We start from the raw sequence: 18273 nt of genomic DNA on the forward strand, positions 1-18273 counted from the left end.
ACTACATATACCTTGGCTTTTATATGGTTGCCTAGCAGGATTCAGAATCTTGTGTTATTTTCTCGTTCACGGCCGATTTTGACAAAATGTTTCCGATATCAACTACTTTAAATGTAAACGATTTTTCCTGTGGTCTCCAAAACGTTAATTAAATCGCCTCTATTTTTTCTGTGTTTAATTTTAGATAATGTTAATTTTGTTATACCACTTCATGGGTGAAATATGTTAATCCAGGTAACAACTTAAAAGCTATTGGCTGTACATTCTAGAACATCTGAATATACTAAAGTGTGTATGGGCTCCATACACTAACTGCATAGTCTAAATGCAGTCTCAGAAGAGCCTTAAATAACTGTTCAAACACCCATTCGTCCGGGAAGTCAAATTAACTTTTGATAATCCCAATAGCTAAACCAGCTCTCAAATTGGAATAGCACTTATTTCAAGGAAACACAACACGAATAAATTACAGTACTTTTGTACTTTTGTAATACTTGCACATTAATTCAAGTCAACATGAAAATATTTGAGTTTTACAATGTACAAGTTTGCAAATTAAACAATGTACAATGCTTTTGTTATTTCAACAGCGTTTACCATATGTATATAGTTCTATGTTCCATAGGAATTACTAGAATGTTACGTACACGCATAACATTCCTAACAAAGACATAAAATACCTAAAATTGCGGTAAACGAGGCAGAGGGAATAATGTAAACAACGGAAGTGCGATATTACACATAACATTATACCGGAAATTATTTCATGAATAAAACAGTTTATCGGTCGCTGCGCGAATGCTTTTGATTCTCGTCAGCAGCAAACTTAATGTTGTGTTTATAGTAACACATTTGTACTCGTTTTAGAAATATACTGGTACCACTGCATAACATTTAGGTACAACTAGTTTAATTAAACTGGTGAAATGATAATAGACACGAGAAGTTGTCATGCGATTGAAAAAGTATAGATATACTAGCAGAAAGCATAACAACGTAATTACACAATTATAACACACTTTTAACGAAAATACATTCAGTGAATGATGACCATTTTACATTTCTTATAATTAATTCGATTTCGTATTTCAATATTTTTTTTTTATTAATAAATTTGATTTAAGTTGTATTTGATTTAATTGTATATGTTTTACTTCTACCTTGATGAAGATTTTATTTTTTGTATTGTTTTTTGTTGTGGTTTATATTGCTACCGTGTGATATGCATGCGCAAAACCTTTGAAAGGTGTAGTAAGTATTAAAATCATATCGTGTCTTGATGTGATAGCGAAAACGCATGCACATGCCAATTGTTAGTGTTTGGTTGTTATCAATAAACAGATACCTTTTCATGTAACATTAAATTAATAACGGACTAACTATGTGTCATATTATATATGTTATATATGAAAAGAGCGCTAAGTAAGAGCTATTACTACACTTTATACACTGTGTGGTGTCTCGGCCTGGAAACTCATGCCAATACCATCCCCATTGGGGAACATGATAAATTGACCAAATATGAAGGCATGTGATGAAAAGAGATAACAAAATTTGATATAGGATTTTTAGTCGCCTCTTCGAATTATGCCATTGGGATGGCAGCAGGAATATTTTCCAGTCGGAGCAGGGCTTTTCGAAAGTTTGTGTGATCCATTTCATGTGGTCTTATGAAAATCGTCATAAGGATTATATTATATAGATATATAGACTATATTTGTGATAGAGACATTTGTACTGTTTGAGTTATATTTGAAGGTTTTATATTGCTTAACATCCTATCAAGTTATGTTGATATACATGTAGGCATATGTGTTGAAAGTTTTGTTGAGTTTTCGAAGACCTTGGTACCGTAGTACTTTGTGTTACAGTATTATTTCACTGGCGATATGGAGCGGCTTATATCAGATATCCACATTTTACTGACAGCTTGTTGACCCTACTCGGACAGGGTACAAATTCTAGTACCTTCAAAAACTATTTTTTTCAGTGGAAAAATAAACATTTGCATACTGCTTTGACACATCGACGAAGGACCGATGGATTCAATACAGAAAACCTGTAAAATCCAACGCATTTTTCTTTATTTTACTCAATGTATTATTGCATCACTGTGCTTCCATACCATTTTGTACGGCATTTTACAAAGATGATTACAAAGTAAATTATTTGAGGCAAACGCTCGTTTTCTACATGTACTTTACCCACATTATTCATGATGTAATGCTAAAATCGTTGTAAAATATAACAGACTATAATTATTTCCAACAATGATTATGCCAATGTGATGAGGTCTACAATTATCTACAGACGCAGCAACCCGTCTACATGTATTGATTTAGGTGATGGAAGTGGGCTTGATTATGATGGAGACTTCATCTACTAAATGGCTAAAGGAGACACTTCCAGCTGGATTACCACACTTTTCTGGGCAATCAAATCACTGACCACCAGGCCCAAGGTGGACATAATATAAGTAGACACCTGTGTACATACCTATTAATATTTCAGAGGTGGCATATGTTTTAGGTTTATGGATTTATTAATGAACATATCGTCAATACTCTATTCCATTCAAGATATTAATCAAAATTAGAAATATGCTGAGGGAGCATTCATGTTTTTCGATTTATTTATTCTATGGGATTACTCTTGGTTCTGTCCCCTGTTCTAGCGACATAAAAGTCCATAAATAATACTCGGCCCAGATGGTAGGATGCTAGAATTTGTACATGCTGCCTCCATTACCAGTTGTAAAAGGCAACTTAATGTGGTATCCTATTCCTCTCCGTAACTGACATTCCTTTTTCCTACAATTTCCCTTGACACTGCCTCCTTTTGGCCTGAGGTGAGCGTACGACGTCCCTGTTAGGCATGCTCCGAGGATCTCTGTCATCGTTGTTTTATTATTGTTTGAAAAATATCGTTCCCGTTTAGAATACAAAATTGCGAAGAAGGTATGTTTTAATATGAAAGTCACATTTTCATTCTCTCTACGTTGTTTAAGTATATTAAATGAAGCCAGTAGACATGCGAGTTTAGACGTCGATTGAGGGATTTTAATGGCTATAAATGTCAAAGCGTCCTTCATTTCCTAACGCGGGAAAAAGTATTCAGAGTGAAACTACATACTCTCTTTCTCATTTCATGGGAATGCACTCAGAAAGTTGTGGCGTTGTATCATCTTGGGACTGTACCGAAAATTATCTTTAAAACATAGTGACAACCACCAAAGTCTAATACACCCGTCCATCGATTTTCTGTTCTCTGCTAACAACTCTGGTCTGGGTATAAAGGTGTTCCCACCACTGCATTCAGAATTGCGTTAGTAGGAATAGCAATACTATAGAAATTATTGCACACCAATGGTTTGATCGATGTTAAACAAGTCTGTTGAGTAAAAGAGTTGGCGAAGTTTGCCTCTCACGAATGCACTAGTTAATCTTTGATGATAATACCCTTATTTTGCACATAAATATTTTATTTTGCAGCATGTGTTACTGTCTTTAAGGGGGCAATAAGTTAGATTTAAGACTTTATACCCCATTGAAAATGATATATTTCGTTCTAAATTCCTCGTGATTGATAGCTTGGATTCAGTATATTTATACAGGGACGATATGCGAATAATGATTAACCTTGATAACGTCAATTGGCTCGAAGAGGAGATGAAATTTTTGTACAAAACAAATACATAACTTACTTCTTGACACCTAAACAACAGCTTGGTCTTGAAAGTTTATTTTAACATTATTTATGTAATTTTGACACATGCTTTTGTCTAAGTATTAGAAATAACGGCAGGTAGTCGTACCGAAGAGTAAAGATAACACTCTTATCTATAGGACACGTTTGTTAGCTATTACTCATGCAGATGCATGGTCACTTCTAAGAGAAACACTACAGATCACCTCACATACTTAATGTAGTAAACGTATTTTAATGTCTATGTTTTAGCTCATTTAAAAAACTTAAAATTGTCATCGTTAAAGTATCGTATGTAGAGAAGGAAAACAATTCAAACTAGTGTTAATAACTATCAATACAAACATATATTCTTGTTGACAACTTCATCTCTTTATTGTATACATAATCAGAAGCTATATTGAGTTTCGTGAAATAGTCTACTACAAATGGGGAGTTTAACTATTACTACACTATTTCAAACATCCGCAAAATAAGCTAAGTATAGTGCTTTTCGGAAAAAATAGTAATTGATTAATCAGTCAATTTCACTGATACGATAAATTTCTTTTTGTGTATATATATTTCGCGTCTTCAGTTTTGTCAGTAATTCACTAAATCTTGATTTCGTGATCAACAATAACTCTCAAAAATCATTGTTTTACGAAATGTTAATGCATGACAATGCATTTTTCAAGTCGTCGTAACGACGCCACAGTGCAAAAAGACAATAAAAAAACCGTAAAGTTAAAGTGTCAATAATTGTTGTCTCATCAAAACTTAAACATTACAACAGGTTGTGTAATAAATTTAAAAAATTACATTTTATATTATTAGTATATTTTTTTTAATTTAAAAAAAAATCTCTCAGTAATAGCGAAATACGTTAGCTCCACAAAATGTTATATTCGGTAATAGATGTGGGGATATTTTATAAGTGTAAAAACGCAGAGTTGTCTTATTTGTTCTTTATTGAAAGTGAGTCCAAAGTTATTACTCAGCATTCAACATGGTAGCATTGGTATTTCACTTGTATTATTTGATAAAATCAAAGCATGGAATACAATTTATTGAAATAATCAGTTAAATCAATAGCATTCATGGAGTAAGTGACATCATTATAAAATATCCTCAATATAGCTCAAAACATACGTTAGTATTGGATATGTAAAACAATATAGGTTTGCATTGCGACACATTTGAATGCATAAAAAAGCAGAACCATTGGCTCCAAAATACGCATTATCAGCGTTATTGATGAGAATTGCTATATACCTACAGGCCAAACATAAAAACCAGCGGGAAAGGTCATTAAGAACCAAGAATAAGTGTAAATTAAAAACGCATCTAACAGGGTGTTGAAAAACTCGGTAATTATTTCAGTATTATATTATTGAATCCTGGTCCCGATATAGAATAGTTTATTGAACAAAAACAAAACTTGAGTATGATACATGGGCATACACGTTGTTAAAATATCTATGACATTTCAACGCGTTAATGCATTATTTAAAAAAAATTATTACACATGGAACCCAATGAACTGTGACAATATATTCAAGCATATAAACAATAACACGAAAAGAAATAACAATGAAGAGACAAATGCAAACCAATCAATGCTTTATCAAATGCGATTCGTCACTTCCTATTTCTGTTTTTCCTGTCAAAAATTTGGTATATTTTTTCAATTGTCATTCAGATTTGTATACAAAATACATGTTTAAATTGAACATTCTTTATACCTAATTGCTAAATATATTTATTTAACTTATGTTGGTCAAAAGAAAACTCATTCAATTTTATGGTTGAATGGATTAGCAGTATTGATTATTCGATACTTTGAGCTATATGTAGGTAAAGCATAGACTCTTTCCTGACCACTCCATTGAAATTAAAACATCTGCGTATATTCAGCTGAAAACTGTAGTATATCACATGTGGTTATGATAGTTGCAAAAGATCAAATAAATCAATTGTAATATAATAATGAGTTATCCTGCGAACAAAATAACTAAGCAAGTTAAAACAGTCGTTATGTTTTGTATGAATTAATATCCAAAGCCAAACCACAGTTATGACGTTTGACAGAGAAATCGATATCAGAAAATGTCCGCGTCGCGATATATAACCGCTCTTAAAACTTTTACTATATGTTTTTGTTGAAAAATGGTTTTGACCAGAGTGCAGTTAGGTGTTTGTACTACTTTAAGAGTATTGAAATATGAATGGAATCTTATTTCTAGCAACAAACAAATGCCATGATAATATTATCACTTATTTACAAAAACATGTGACAAAGAGCTTAAACGCGTGAGAACAAGTCAGTCCATACACGCGAATACTGTCATGAGCATTTGTTAAATCCTCATCATTCAAACACTGCACACATCGAATGTTTAGATCTCCATATATGGCTGCGTCTGACTCACATAAACTGTTTACAACAGTTAAAACACTTAAGTATACATATACGATTATTCTAGATAGAAATGACCAACACAAGAATAGCCAGACTATTCACTAGTTGTCCCTCCCACCGAGTCCGCGGGCCAGGGAGTTGGTCACTACGGTGAAAGTATGTGTATGATTAAACTTTCTGATCAATGACATGAATTGTCGCTTGTGACATTCCAAATGCAAACAACCGCAACGTAAGCGACATAGTAGTAATGTTGTTGTGTGCACACTACCGTGTCGTCTGCTCTTAAGTGGTGAGTAGTACACCTTACTGACAGACAAACGACAGTGAGTGTATATCTACGAGGGTGGGAGTTTGCCAGGGATTCAGAAGACCCCGGGGAGTTATGTGCTGACCTGTTCGGTAATTAATTGCACTACTATAATCCTACAGCTGAATAAGCGCTGGCTTCACCGTTTGATGTGATGTTTTGCGGGTTTGGAGTGTGAATCACGTGATATTTACAACCAATCCTGATACATTTGATAAATTACTCTCTGTATCCAGCATAATATATATTAGGAGGATTCAGGTGGTTCGGTCACTCTATTTCGATTCTCGAACTGAAAGCTTGGCAGTGTAAGTTCATATTTGGCTTCATGCTAAATTTGGTAGTGCGGAGCCTCTGAATATATGTATATGTAGGCAGTGTGTGTTCGGTGGCCGGTGGATTTCCTCGGTGTATGGTAGCGTGCAGTGAAAACCTTCTACTGTCGATTTTCGTCTGCAAATATTAGTGATACCTTTTACTGGTATAGTGCTTGAGATAAAATTGTCACTTTAAAGTTTACCTTTGGGAAATTATTTACAGGTGGTTTGAGATATACACAAGATGCCGTTGACTTTGTGATAGTTGGTATATTGTTGAATGATGCATCGTCTGTTATGTGTTATGTTCTTTCACTTTAATTCACAGGTTATGGAGATACGTATGAGAAGCATTTTATGTCTATAAAATTCATTTTTGACTATGTAATTTTACTTCTTTGTTTTAACCTTACATAGTCATATATCAGGATAGGCAGCACACCTGTTTTATCATTGAAGGTGGTTTGGATAATTCATTGAATACTTTAAAGCCCACGCTTGTTCACAAAATATTTTTTCTCCAATAGGATGATGCATGTATATGTAAACGTTCACTAGTTTAGCATGTAAGTTGTAAGGGTGACAGGTGTTGTATAATTTTTATTTGTAATTTTAAGCAGATAAAATGATATCTTAGTCAGCATTACTATTAAAATTAATATATATTATTTTTTTATTCTGTTAGACTTGAATATAAACACATGTTTAACTTTATGTTTATTTCCTATAGGCTTTCTGACAAGGCAAGATGTCAAAGTCACGCGAAACCGTTACGGAGAAGAGGACAGTCATAACATCTTCTTCCTCCTCCAACTATGATGATGCTGGGGATACATCCACCACCTCCTCCTTCAAGTCCACCATCTCCCCCAGGAACACAGTATTAGCTCGTTCCCCCGGACTCCCGGGACTTAGGAGCGGGGACTCGGGTACCGTCATCACCCGAACCGTTGAGTATGGATACGGAAACAAACATATGGGTGGCCTCCCATCGGGTGGATACGAACAACGTACGAACACAGGTGTCAACGAAATGAAGCATAATCGTGAAAAGGAAAAGAAAGACATGCAAGACTTGAATGAAAGGTTCGCCAGCTATATAGAAAAAGTGAGGTTTCTTGAAGCCCAAAACCGTAAACTAGGATCAGAATTAGAACATTTAAAATCAAAATGGGGAAAGGAAACAAGTCAAGTGAAACAGATGTATGAGACCGAGTTAGCTGAAGCCAGGAAGTTAATAGATGACCTTACACGAGAAAAAGCCAACCTAGAAATCAAGAACAATAGTCTACAGGAACAGATGTCTGATATGCAGAGACAGTAAGTAATGCATGTTATGTATTTATCTTGTTATTATTTATGTCTACAAATATCACAAACATATGTATAACATGTTAAGTAATTCTACTTTCGTTTTCATTTCTGTGATGCAATCGTGCATCAACACAAGATTTACATTTTAGGAATTAGGTCATTCAATTTCCATTAGCTAATTCGTATTATATAAACATATTTGATTTCGTTTGCGATTAAGATTGTCCGTACTATATCGGTATTCGATCGGACAGCTTTTAAACAATCAGTCGACCTACCTGTCATCCACTGACCTTATTAGCCGTGATTGATTCATTGATATATGTCTGATTGTATGCTCTGTCGATCACAGGTAGGCGGCGCTGTAGACCACTGTATTATATGTCTTGGAGGTTTTAAAGAATGCTAAGAGTTAATGAATGCGAATATCTCTAACGCAATCTACGATTTCGTGATAATGTAAAATTCGTTTATAGCTTAAAAGTAACAGGTACAATACAGTGTATTGCTGTCAGTTGATGCAGAAATTACAAATATTGATATGCATAGAATATCTCGCCTATGTAAGGTACACTTGGTAATTGAATAATATAATTAATTCCTCGCCGTACTTTAAATGAATAATCCTGTGATTGGCTTGAATTTCCTAGTGTTGCACGCTTACAATTTACTACAATATACATGTTTGAGAGATTACAAGTTACAGTATCAATACAATTTTCCATTCATGTAAGTTTCTTGCTGCTGTAATCACATAAAAGAGGATTAATACTGTACCTAATGTTAGAGCTCGCCACTCATGCTTTAGTAAAGGACAACGTCCATGACTCTTGGTAAATACACTAGTAATGATTAAGGGATCAGTATAGTATTTAGTTTAGTTAATCAAGTTAATCATATAACATAAGACAGGGTTCTACCAAACCTAGCATTGACCATTTAATTTACTCAACAATTTATTCATCAGCATTTTAATGATTCATAAGACAAGGTCGACTCTGCCTAGAGCTATATGATTCAAAGCTTTTAAAACACCAAACATGAGCTGCGTCCTGTATTAATTAGCTGTCTTTGAATTTTGAATATCTATTAAAGCTAAACGCGTTGGTCGTCTAATGATAGATACTTAATATAGCAAATGAGGATTAGTGTTGGTATAATACAATTATAAATCATCTAATTCAGATGTAAATTCTAATTCTGTTGTGGCGTTAATGTTTATAACATACTTAGAACTCAATCGTTGTTACACTTATTTTGTAGATGCTTAACTTACATAATGACATAACAACATACAATTTAGTTCCGCTACCGAATGTTTGCGGTTCGTTTATACTTAACAATGATATGTACTAGGTGTATCGCAAACCATGCGTTAAGTATAGCCCGGGTTATCTCTTCTTAATGTCCAACTAACTTCTTTGAAAATTAAGTGGGATCATCACTGCATATTTCATTAATATTTTACCGGAAGAGTATGGTTAATATAAAATACTGAATTTAATTTTCTAATTCTAGTGTTCTCCATGATACGGATAGTGATAAAGCGTGGGGATAAAGCGTATTATCATATCCATCAAACAGATAATAAACATTCTTTTAAAATCTTTTACAAATACAGAGTGGGAGTATGTATGTCATAAATGCAATAGTCTCAGCTAACACACACCTGTATTTACAAATTTAGCATTACAGCAGTTTTTAACATTCAGATCGTGAGTCGTATTAGAGTCGACAAGTAAGGCAATACCACAGTCGCCGAGTACACTGTTTACATTCCGTGCACAAAGAAATGATCCCAATAACCTGATATACCGAACTGATTTCGACCATAACTTCATATTTTTCACCACTCCCAAACGTGGTCTTAACAGTGGTGCAGTGATTATATAGATATATACTTTTATATATGAAGCTAAAACGGTATTGGCGGTCAAGCATAACGCTGCATAAGTGATTAACGCCAGAATTTGCATTGTAGGAGATTCTGTTTTTCGATAAGCTATATAATTTTTCTTTGAGTATCGTCTACTATTTTCTATGTTTTGCATGGTTGCGTATTATACAATTTGTGCTAATATGAATTACTTTAAAAAAGCTCCATTGTAAAAAAATAATCAATAATATTCTGATAGCTTATCACTACGAATAGTTTTTATCACTTCACTTATTACCCTTCTGATGACTAGCGCAATTTAAAAAAACAGTTTGTATTGTCTTTTTTGCCTGTCGAGTCTGCATATAAGATTCGTCAAGCTTTGCAATGCGCAAAAGATCATATATTGAGTAATTATTTGATGATAATAGCCATTGATGCTCCATTAGCTCGGGATCAGGATGACCTCATCAAAAAGGTATATAGATACGGCGTTACGGTTGATTTGCTCGGGTACAGAATCTGCATTGCAGTAGAATGTGTATATAGGATCGACCCAGACATCGGCTTGTTCTATCGTCTGTAATTGCCGAGTCGGATCAATAACTGATCTGCCCTGTTATGCTCAAAACGGCTGATAAATGTACAACAAACGACTTTGTACGCGCCATACTTCCGATACCGCTGATCCCGGCGTAGGATTTCCACATGGTTTTACAGCAAATTTCAAATGTTTAAAAATATTAGATCGGTTTATAAAATAGCTGAAATAGGAAATTCACTAGCGTAGCTACACCATTGATTTAATGCGGGTAATATCCCGTTATCTGTCTGTCCCATAAACCGCCCGATGTCGATAAAACAACACGATTCCTTGTCTTAAAGTCAGCCTAACGTTTAATTTCTGGTCATGTTTACCGTCCGGTTATTTATTGATTAAACATTTAAGTCTGGGCCGGACTTTATTGGGCTCGTCCGGGAATTACAACTCCGTCTATACCAGCGAGGCGTCTCCGGACAGATATCCAAGTACCGGAAACATTATGTAAACTGTAAGGTTTTATATAGCATAGATATCATGTATAGTAATGAAAAAATAATAAAATACTCATTCAGCAGTGCCATAGTATGCGAAATTTTCTGATAAGAAAATAGCAAAACAACGAAACATTTTTTTATAAATTTGTTTTCTGTATAGTGATAAAAAATGCGTAATTGAACGGAAATTTCTTTAACCTATATTTACAAACCTATGCCCCACCTACTTATTGAATTACCAATTTCATATTTGACTTGAATAGTATAATTTGTGTACCTATAAAATAGGTTAATGTACATTTGATTTGTTACAGTTGATTTCAGTATGAATGAACTTAGACGTTACTTGTTTATAGGAAAACGGACTACAGTTATGTCATTTTACGGGTACTAATAAAACATCAGCCTATACAAATGAGAAAGAAATAAAATTTGGGAGGATGGTTTATTTGGATGCGTGTTTAAAGTATACACATCTAATGTTAATAAATAGTAAAGTTATGAAACCATCTTAAGTTACCCTCACTGGGAAGTTAGTGGAAGAAAAAATATATCCTTTCTCTGACCTAGTGTTATTTAAAAACAAAATTCTATATTCTACACAATATTAACTAAATGCGTAGGAGCGTTTGCGTATATAAATTGTTATCTTACCTATGAATGGGATACCTTGCTAAACAGGTTTGGTTTGCCTTAATGTTCAGCCAAGTATGATAGGGTCGCAGTTAAAGCTGAAAGTAACCCACAAGTCTTCACTCCTGTCGAATACAAAACAAAGGTAAATAAAACAGAAACTTATTTTGGTTTAGAAAAAACAATGAATTTGAAAATAACATAAATATAAAATACACTTTTTCTACATGTTCAACCTTCAAACCAATTATATTTCAATCAAAACGCCAAGACTGTCATGCTTGAGTGCACATGTTCTATTTGTATTACACGGGCATTACATTTCGTTCACAGCTGTATGAAAGTGTTGATCGCAAATTTACATATACTGACACCATATCATGGTAATTTATGTAAGTACATCATCATATATATAAACGTGAAATGTTGTCAAGTATTTACACCTTATCGCTTGTAAACATGCTAAGTCAGTCTGCATTATCATCATTCATAAAAGTTTTCTTTTGAATTTTGACATGTGTATGTCCTCTTCCGAATAGTTCATTTCGCAAACGTTTGATAAGATTATTAGAAAAAAAAGAAATATCTAATGTATGTCTGCCTTGTTATTTCTTATACGAATTTGATAGTGATAGCATTTTGCTTGACATATCCAAAAGGCCGCTTATGTGTACGGTAATGCAAACTGCATTGTTTTGAAATAACTAATTTTCTCACAGATATTTTAATATTTTTTTGTGTGTAATTTAAACTTAATCTTTCTGGACGAGTTAAACCTTACTCACCGAAACCGCCATGTGTTGCCTTGTGTAATTTATATTGGCTATTGTTATTACTCCATAAAACTAGTATGATATAGGAATGTGTTCTCTTTAGTGTAAATATACGAGATGACAGAATACCGTCATCATACGGAGCTCTGACCTCAGCATAGCTTTTTATGGTCTCTCCTTTCAAGTGGCTTCCCAGTAAACATTATTTTTTTATATATATGTAACTCTGTCTACGTTGAACGCTTCGTTTATCTAGTCTTTTGCTTGCGTGGTTATCAGATAACACTAAAACATAAGTTGATTGTGAAGAAATCAGGCATGTGATGCTGTCAAGTTTGACAAACATGGTCGATTTTTCTTTCATTTAGAAAATAAAGTGTTTTAACCAAAAGTTAAACATAGGGAAATTAGTAAAACCCCAGACGGTATTTTTCGACAATCTAAACAAGTTAACATTACGTTAGAATGTCATTTGAGATCTTGTTGACCAACGAACCGATGGTGTAAAAGTGGAAATCCAGAGGAGACTGAACAAATATCTTCTTTGATATAAACCACACGTGTTAACGATATATTTTATTCTGATACAAACAGCTATCGATACGGCTTAACCTCCTACACACTGACCTAGGAAAAATCAATAGAACAAGCCTCTTTTTAGCTATCGTGCCGTAGACAGGGAAATGTGCAGAAATCGCATAGTCAGCAGTTTTCATTGAAGCTTTAGATGATACCTCTCGTGTTGCGTTTCCCTAAATTTTCTCAATGGTAAAACATTCATTAATTCTTTGCCAATTGAAGTGTTATATTGAAATGATTTTGTCGAATTATGTACGAGCCAATGTAGGACAACCAAAACAAATAAGAATCTACGATAGGATTGGTAGCACTTCCACTAGGTGATGACTTTGATTAATATCAATTAATCAGTGAGATGGAGTGATGAGTGACGATAGGAGAGATGTGTTGGAATGAATAATGATATTACAGGCTTGGGTCGGTAACTTGTCACGTGCTGATGAAGATATTCCTGCGCCTGTCAGGTCAAAGGTCACAAATGCTGCGCACACCTTCCCGAAGTGTCCGCTTGTGACTTACGCGGGCATCAAAGTGTAGCTTCCGGCAGTATGAAGAGGATTATAAATGGAAGTATAATCGGCTGGTCATAACTTACATTTAACAAGCGAGTACGCCCAGAATGTATGACTGTCCCGTCCAGTTATTAATTGGACAGATTTTTCAACCCGAGAATGTATGGTGACGGCAAACATTGGAAAACATTTGATAGACACTGCTATTGTTAACGTAATGAAGTTACTAATTTAGTTATAAAATCATGTAATGTCAACGCTCTCATCAATCGACTATAATCTAATAATTTTATCTTTTCAATTCACAAAACAAATTTGTGAGATGAAATTGTCAGTCTTTTTATTTTCATGGGGAAATATTTGATCGCAACAAGATTAATTAATTAATTACTCTAAGCATTATTTTGTTCGGTGCAACAAATGGCATTACCCCGTGAATAATTCTCACTCGAATTGCTACCTTTACTCTATAGGTATGGGACGTATGCATTTTCAGTTCATACTTGAGATTTAATATACCTGTATGGTGAACATACATTTTGAATACGTAAATCAATATTGACAATAATTAACCTCTGATCAGAATTACTCAAATATTGATATAGAAATAAGCTGATAATATTTGAAGTGTTTAGCCTACCATTTACCATCCGTGTTAGTTTTCGAAAGGTAAGGTGAATTTGATAATGAAATGTCAAAATTGATTTGCATTGCTATCAGCTATACGTAATACAAACGCACATTTGTTTTACCTGTAGTAGGTCATGCGTGACCTGTTTGAAGTCGGTATGACCTGTTTACAAAGCAGATACAGAATTACAGCAAAGTTCACTACGATACCTCCAGGGACATTGAACGTAAATCTTTTGAGAGGATGGGTTTGCAAATATCTAATACGTTAACGATTTTCTTCATTCCTCTGCCCTATTTTGCGAACAGAAACACCATTAAAGCACATTTTAATTGAATCTTATTGAACGCTATAAATGCCTCTTGCTTTCCTGCTGTCTCTGATCGCCCATTAGATCTTTGCATTGAACATTGATAACATTTTCAGTTTGATATCTAAACGGAATAAAGCAATGCACGGGGGATATTTCAAAATGAAATAGAGTTAAACTAAATTAGGCCAATAAGGTTTCAATTACCATAAAACCCCACTTTATTTCTAAGGTTAGTAACGATATTTTATAAAAAAAAATGAATGGAATGTCAAAAAGAGATTGGGCACACGCATTGGCATTTGAAGCAGCGTCTTTAAGCGTTAACTTCTATAAGGAATAAAGATGTCTTCAGCGGTATACATCATCATTAGACTTGTACAAAATAAGAACATTATCAGCATTAATATTTAAAGAGTTTATAGTTAACACCATAGACGGAAATAATAGAGAATAATAACTGCAACGTCAGTTCTTTTATGTAATTCATTATCAATGGAATTTAAACTAGGAACTATGGGCTGCTATATCAGCGACATAGCTGTTGCTTATAATAATTGATGTTAATATTTCATCAAAAGGAGTTTAAAATCCGAGAAATAGAAATTATAGTTTTCCTTCTACCACACGACTCATTCAAATGTTGAAGTTTCGAGAAACAAATAGTATCTACTGTACATGTCTTTTCATATCGCCCTATTTAAATGCGTATAGTATCTACTGTACATGTCTTTTCATATCGCCCTATTTAAATGCGTAGTTTCTACTTAATATGGTTATCTTTTAGAACTACATGTAGTTGATTCATTTTATAAAATTCCATCTGTGGTAAGCTATCGATAGCAATACTAAATAATAGTTTGATATTTTATGTAATTAACGATTGCGAATCTGGAGGTTTATTGCAAAATGGAGATAAAGACAAACAGCATCGCAATGTTATTTGTTTAAAGTTTAAATTGTGAATTAACGACCACACAGCTAATGTAGTATTCCCAACGCACCAACCAAAGCGTGCATAACATAAATAAAGCAAAATTTAGTGTGATTTGATTAGTTATTCTCAGTTTATTGTGGAATTTCTGTAGTACATTTCTAAATCAACTGGGTTATCATATCACCGTCGGCAAGTACGCTTGACATCCCGGTCAGTCTTGCGTGAAATCTACTACTTTTCAACAATTGTGGATGTAATTTATTTACTTATGAATGTTAGTATCCCTTCAGGTGAATGATTACCTGTAAGATATGTATCATACATTTCTAACATCAGATTATACCAGAGTCAAAGATGGAGTAACATGAAAATTCATATTTAAACGTATACGCTCCAATGATAACGACGTAACCAGAATTTTCTCGTAATATACCTGAAACTTTTCCCATCCGCCAGGTTAGAGGGGTTATAGGTGTTGTATTATACCTTGCGGGAAAGTGAATCGGTCAGTATTACGTTTATGTATTGGTAGCCCGAAAATAATGTTTATTTTATGGCATGTGTATTGACACAACTCTAACTGGTCCTTACCAAACAGAAGATCTACCTCAGATGTCCACATTCAAGCCGTTCTAAGCTTTCGCGAATACCGCCGTATTCGACTGTTAGGTCACTTTCCTGTATTATACTTTAAGGTCCGGGTTATGCAATGCTCAGTTTACAGTAGCACAGTATCAAGTGATAATAGTATTACTGTACGATCCGAATGAGGATAAACGTATCGGCTTGTAGTGTTATTAGGTACAATGTCCCACACAGGTCGGTATTTACATATCGAGCTCAACAGGGCATGTCAGATACAGCCTCGGGGCCAACAACGGACCAGCTTTAACGCCTTAAATACCTTCAAGGTTTAAATTGTTTATATCCGATTCGTTTTAGATAAAAGTATTTAATAGAAATAATTACGACCCGAGATTCTTCGAATAAAAACCAGGTTATGTAGTATTGTAACACTAACTTATATAGCGAAGTAATAAAACACCACATAATGTATAATTTAGCAAAGACACTATATACTAAATGGTAGGATTGATTAGGCCTGTGTAGGATAAACCAGAAAGAATATTATTAATACTTAATATCTAGTATAGATAGTTCTGTTCCATAATACATTTTATATTCCTTCCTGTCTAACCGGTAGAGCTGCTTAGTAGAAACCACAATGCAAATTCCGTTAGCATTACAAACATGGAACATCATATTATGTAAGAAATATGCAATTCCTTCCAATGAGATTCCTCATTATTTTATAACTTTATATAATTTTCGCTATTTTATAGCAATAACGATTTGATGTTAAATTTATGTTGAAATATAATGTTGTATAGATCACATGACGCTGACCTGTCTAATATCATAAGCTGGTGATATGGAAATTCATATGGCAGTAAAGTACATAGACACAAGCATGTCTGTGAGAAAGAGTAGCAAATGTATATTTTGTAACATGATAGCCTTGTTCGTGTTATTACTGTAAAGACGCTGTCATTATTATAAGTAGAGGGTCAAAAAGATAGCGAGACCTCGATCTCTAAAAAGAGGAACCAGTGTTAAGGTTCAAAGATTATGTTATCACTACTCTAACTGTTCTAGGCGCTGTTATTGTTATGACATTTAAATGATCACAAACAAACTATAGACAGGTGTAAAATGATATAGGACTATAGTTATAACCACATTCTAAGTAAAATTGAAAACACAGGTTAGATCACGATTTCCTATGTTTGCTACTTGCGATAGAAGCATTTCACTTTTGATTTGGTATTTCAAAATAGTGTGATTTTTTATGTAAACTATTCGCTTTTAGCAAAATATTGGAATTATACTAGACATTATTTGCTAGATATTAAAAAACAATATAAGTAAACATACTAAACAGACTAGAAAACATGTCCTGATATCCTATAAATAGGTATAATACAGTAGCAGGTCGCACCGCCTGAATACATTGTACGACGAGCTCTGACAAACCGTAGGCCAAGACTTACAACGGCTGGAAAACAGTGTGTAGTGAAGCATTGCCCAGTATTATCTAATTAATTCTAATGTGTGAAACACCGCTATGAACATTCATAATTAGTCTGTACTTTCATGCATGGTTACCTGGATCAACATTACGTAAGCGGTATATACAAATGTACAGAGACATTGCACCAAGAGAGCTCGTGGCAGGTTCACTTGCAAAAACCAACCAACTCGTTAACACTTGTATGTGTCATTCATGCATGTCGATATATGTGGATGTTGCCATCGCTTTCTCCTACCTGTGTAAATAAATTAGTATTATTGTTTTAAAGCTCTCTTTTAGCAATAAATTCCTTTATTAGTATTATAATATTTAGAATGTACTATCCATAAAGAGTAGCTGGTTATCATGACACCTCATTGATTTGATCTTACATTGAGTAGTGTCACCACCACACTATAATACAAGTAAGACTATTCTCAGTACTGAACTAGTCAACCGTGTCAGGTTATGGTTAGGTTGATATATAGATATATAGGGACCAAACGATTATCTCGACCACCTGGTCGCTGACCCCTCTATTGTATTCGGTAAACAATACACTAACAGTGTGTTATCGTGGAACCAGTTTCGTTAGTTTGACCACAATATAAAATCTTACAATCCCGAAGCTTTTCTGTCCTACTTGTCATCATAATATTTGAATTTCTTGTTGTGTTTTGGTCTCGCATTGATTGACTTGACAGGATCTCTAAACTCAAGATATGCTTACTCTATGACCTTGATCACTCCTTGATGTTTTCTTCCTTGCATTTTAATTTAAAAGTGTATCTATAGCAGAAGGTTTAACTAAATCCCATAGAGAACCTCGTAGTGGGCGTTTTGACTTGTTACTGTTTAAATACATT

At 34.1% G+C, this 18273-nt stretch overlaps 1 protein-coding gene across 2 annotated transcripts in view; it reads left to right on the top strand.

Moving 5' to 3' along the window:
* The first annotated feature begins 6350 nt into the window (after positions 1–6350).
* Positions 6351–18273, top strand: part of LOC138321015 (neurofilament medium polypeptide-like) — a 28508-nt gene continuing 16585 nt past the window's right edge. The window contains exons 1-2 of one of the 2 annotated variants that reach the window (XM_069264392.1): positions 6351–6508; positions 7464–8053. In XM_069264392.1, the coding sequence (XP_069120493.1) occupies positions 7482–8053 (572 nt within the window). In that variant the 5' untranslated portion in view covers positions 6351–6508; positions 7464–7481. Of the gene's footprint in view, positions 6509–6568; positions 6725–7463; positions 8054–18273 lie in introns of those variants that run through there. The other variant, XM_069264391.1, reaches the window with a different exon arrangement.

Source organism: Argopecten irradians, chromosome 4 (genome assembly GCF_041381155.1).
Source record: "Argopecten irradians isolate NY chromosome 4, Ai_NY, whole genome shotgun sequence".
Lineage (NCBI taxonomy): Eukaryota > Metazoa > Mollusca > Bivalvia > Pectinida > Pectinidae > Argopecten > Argopecten irradians.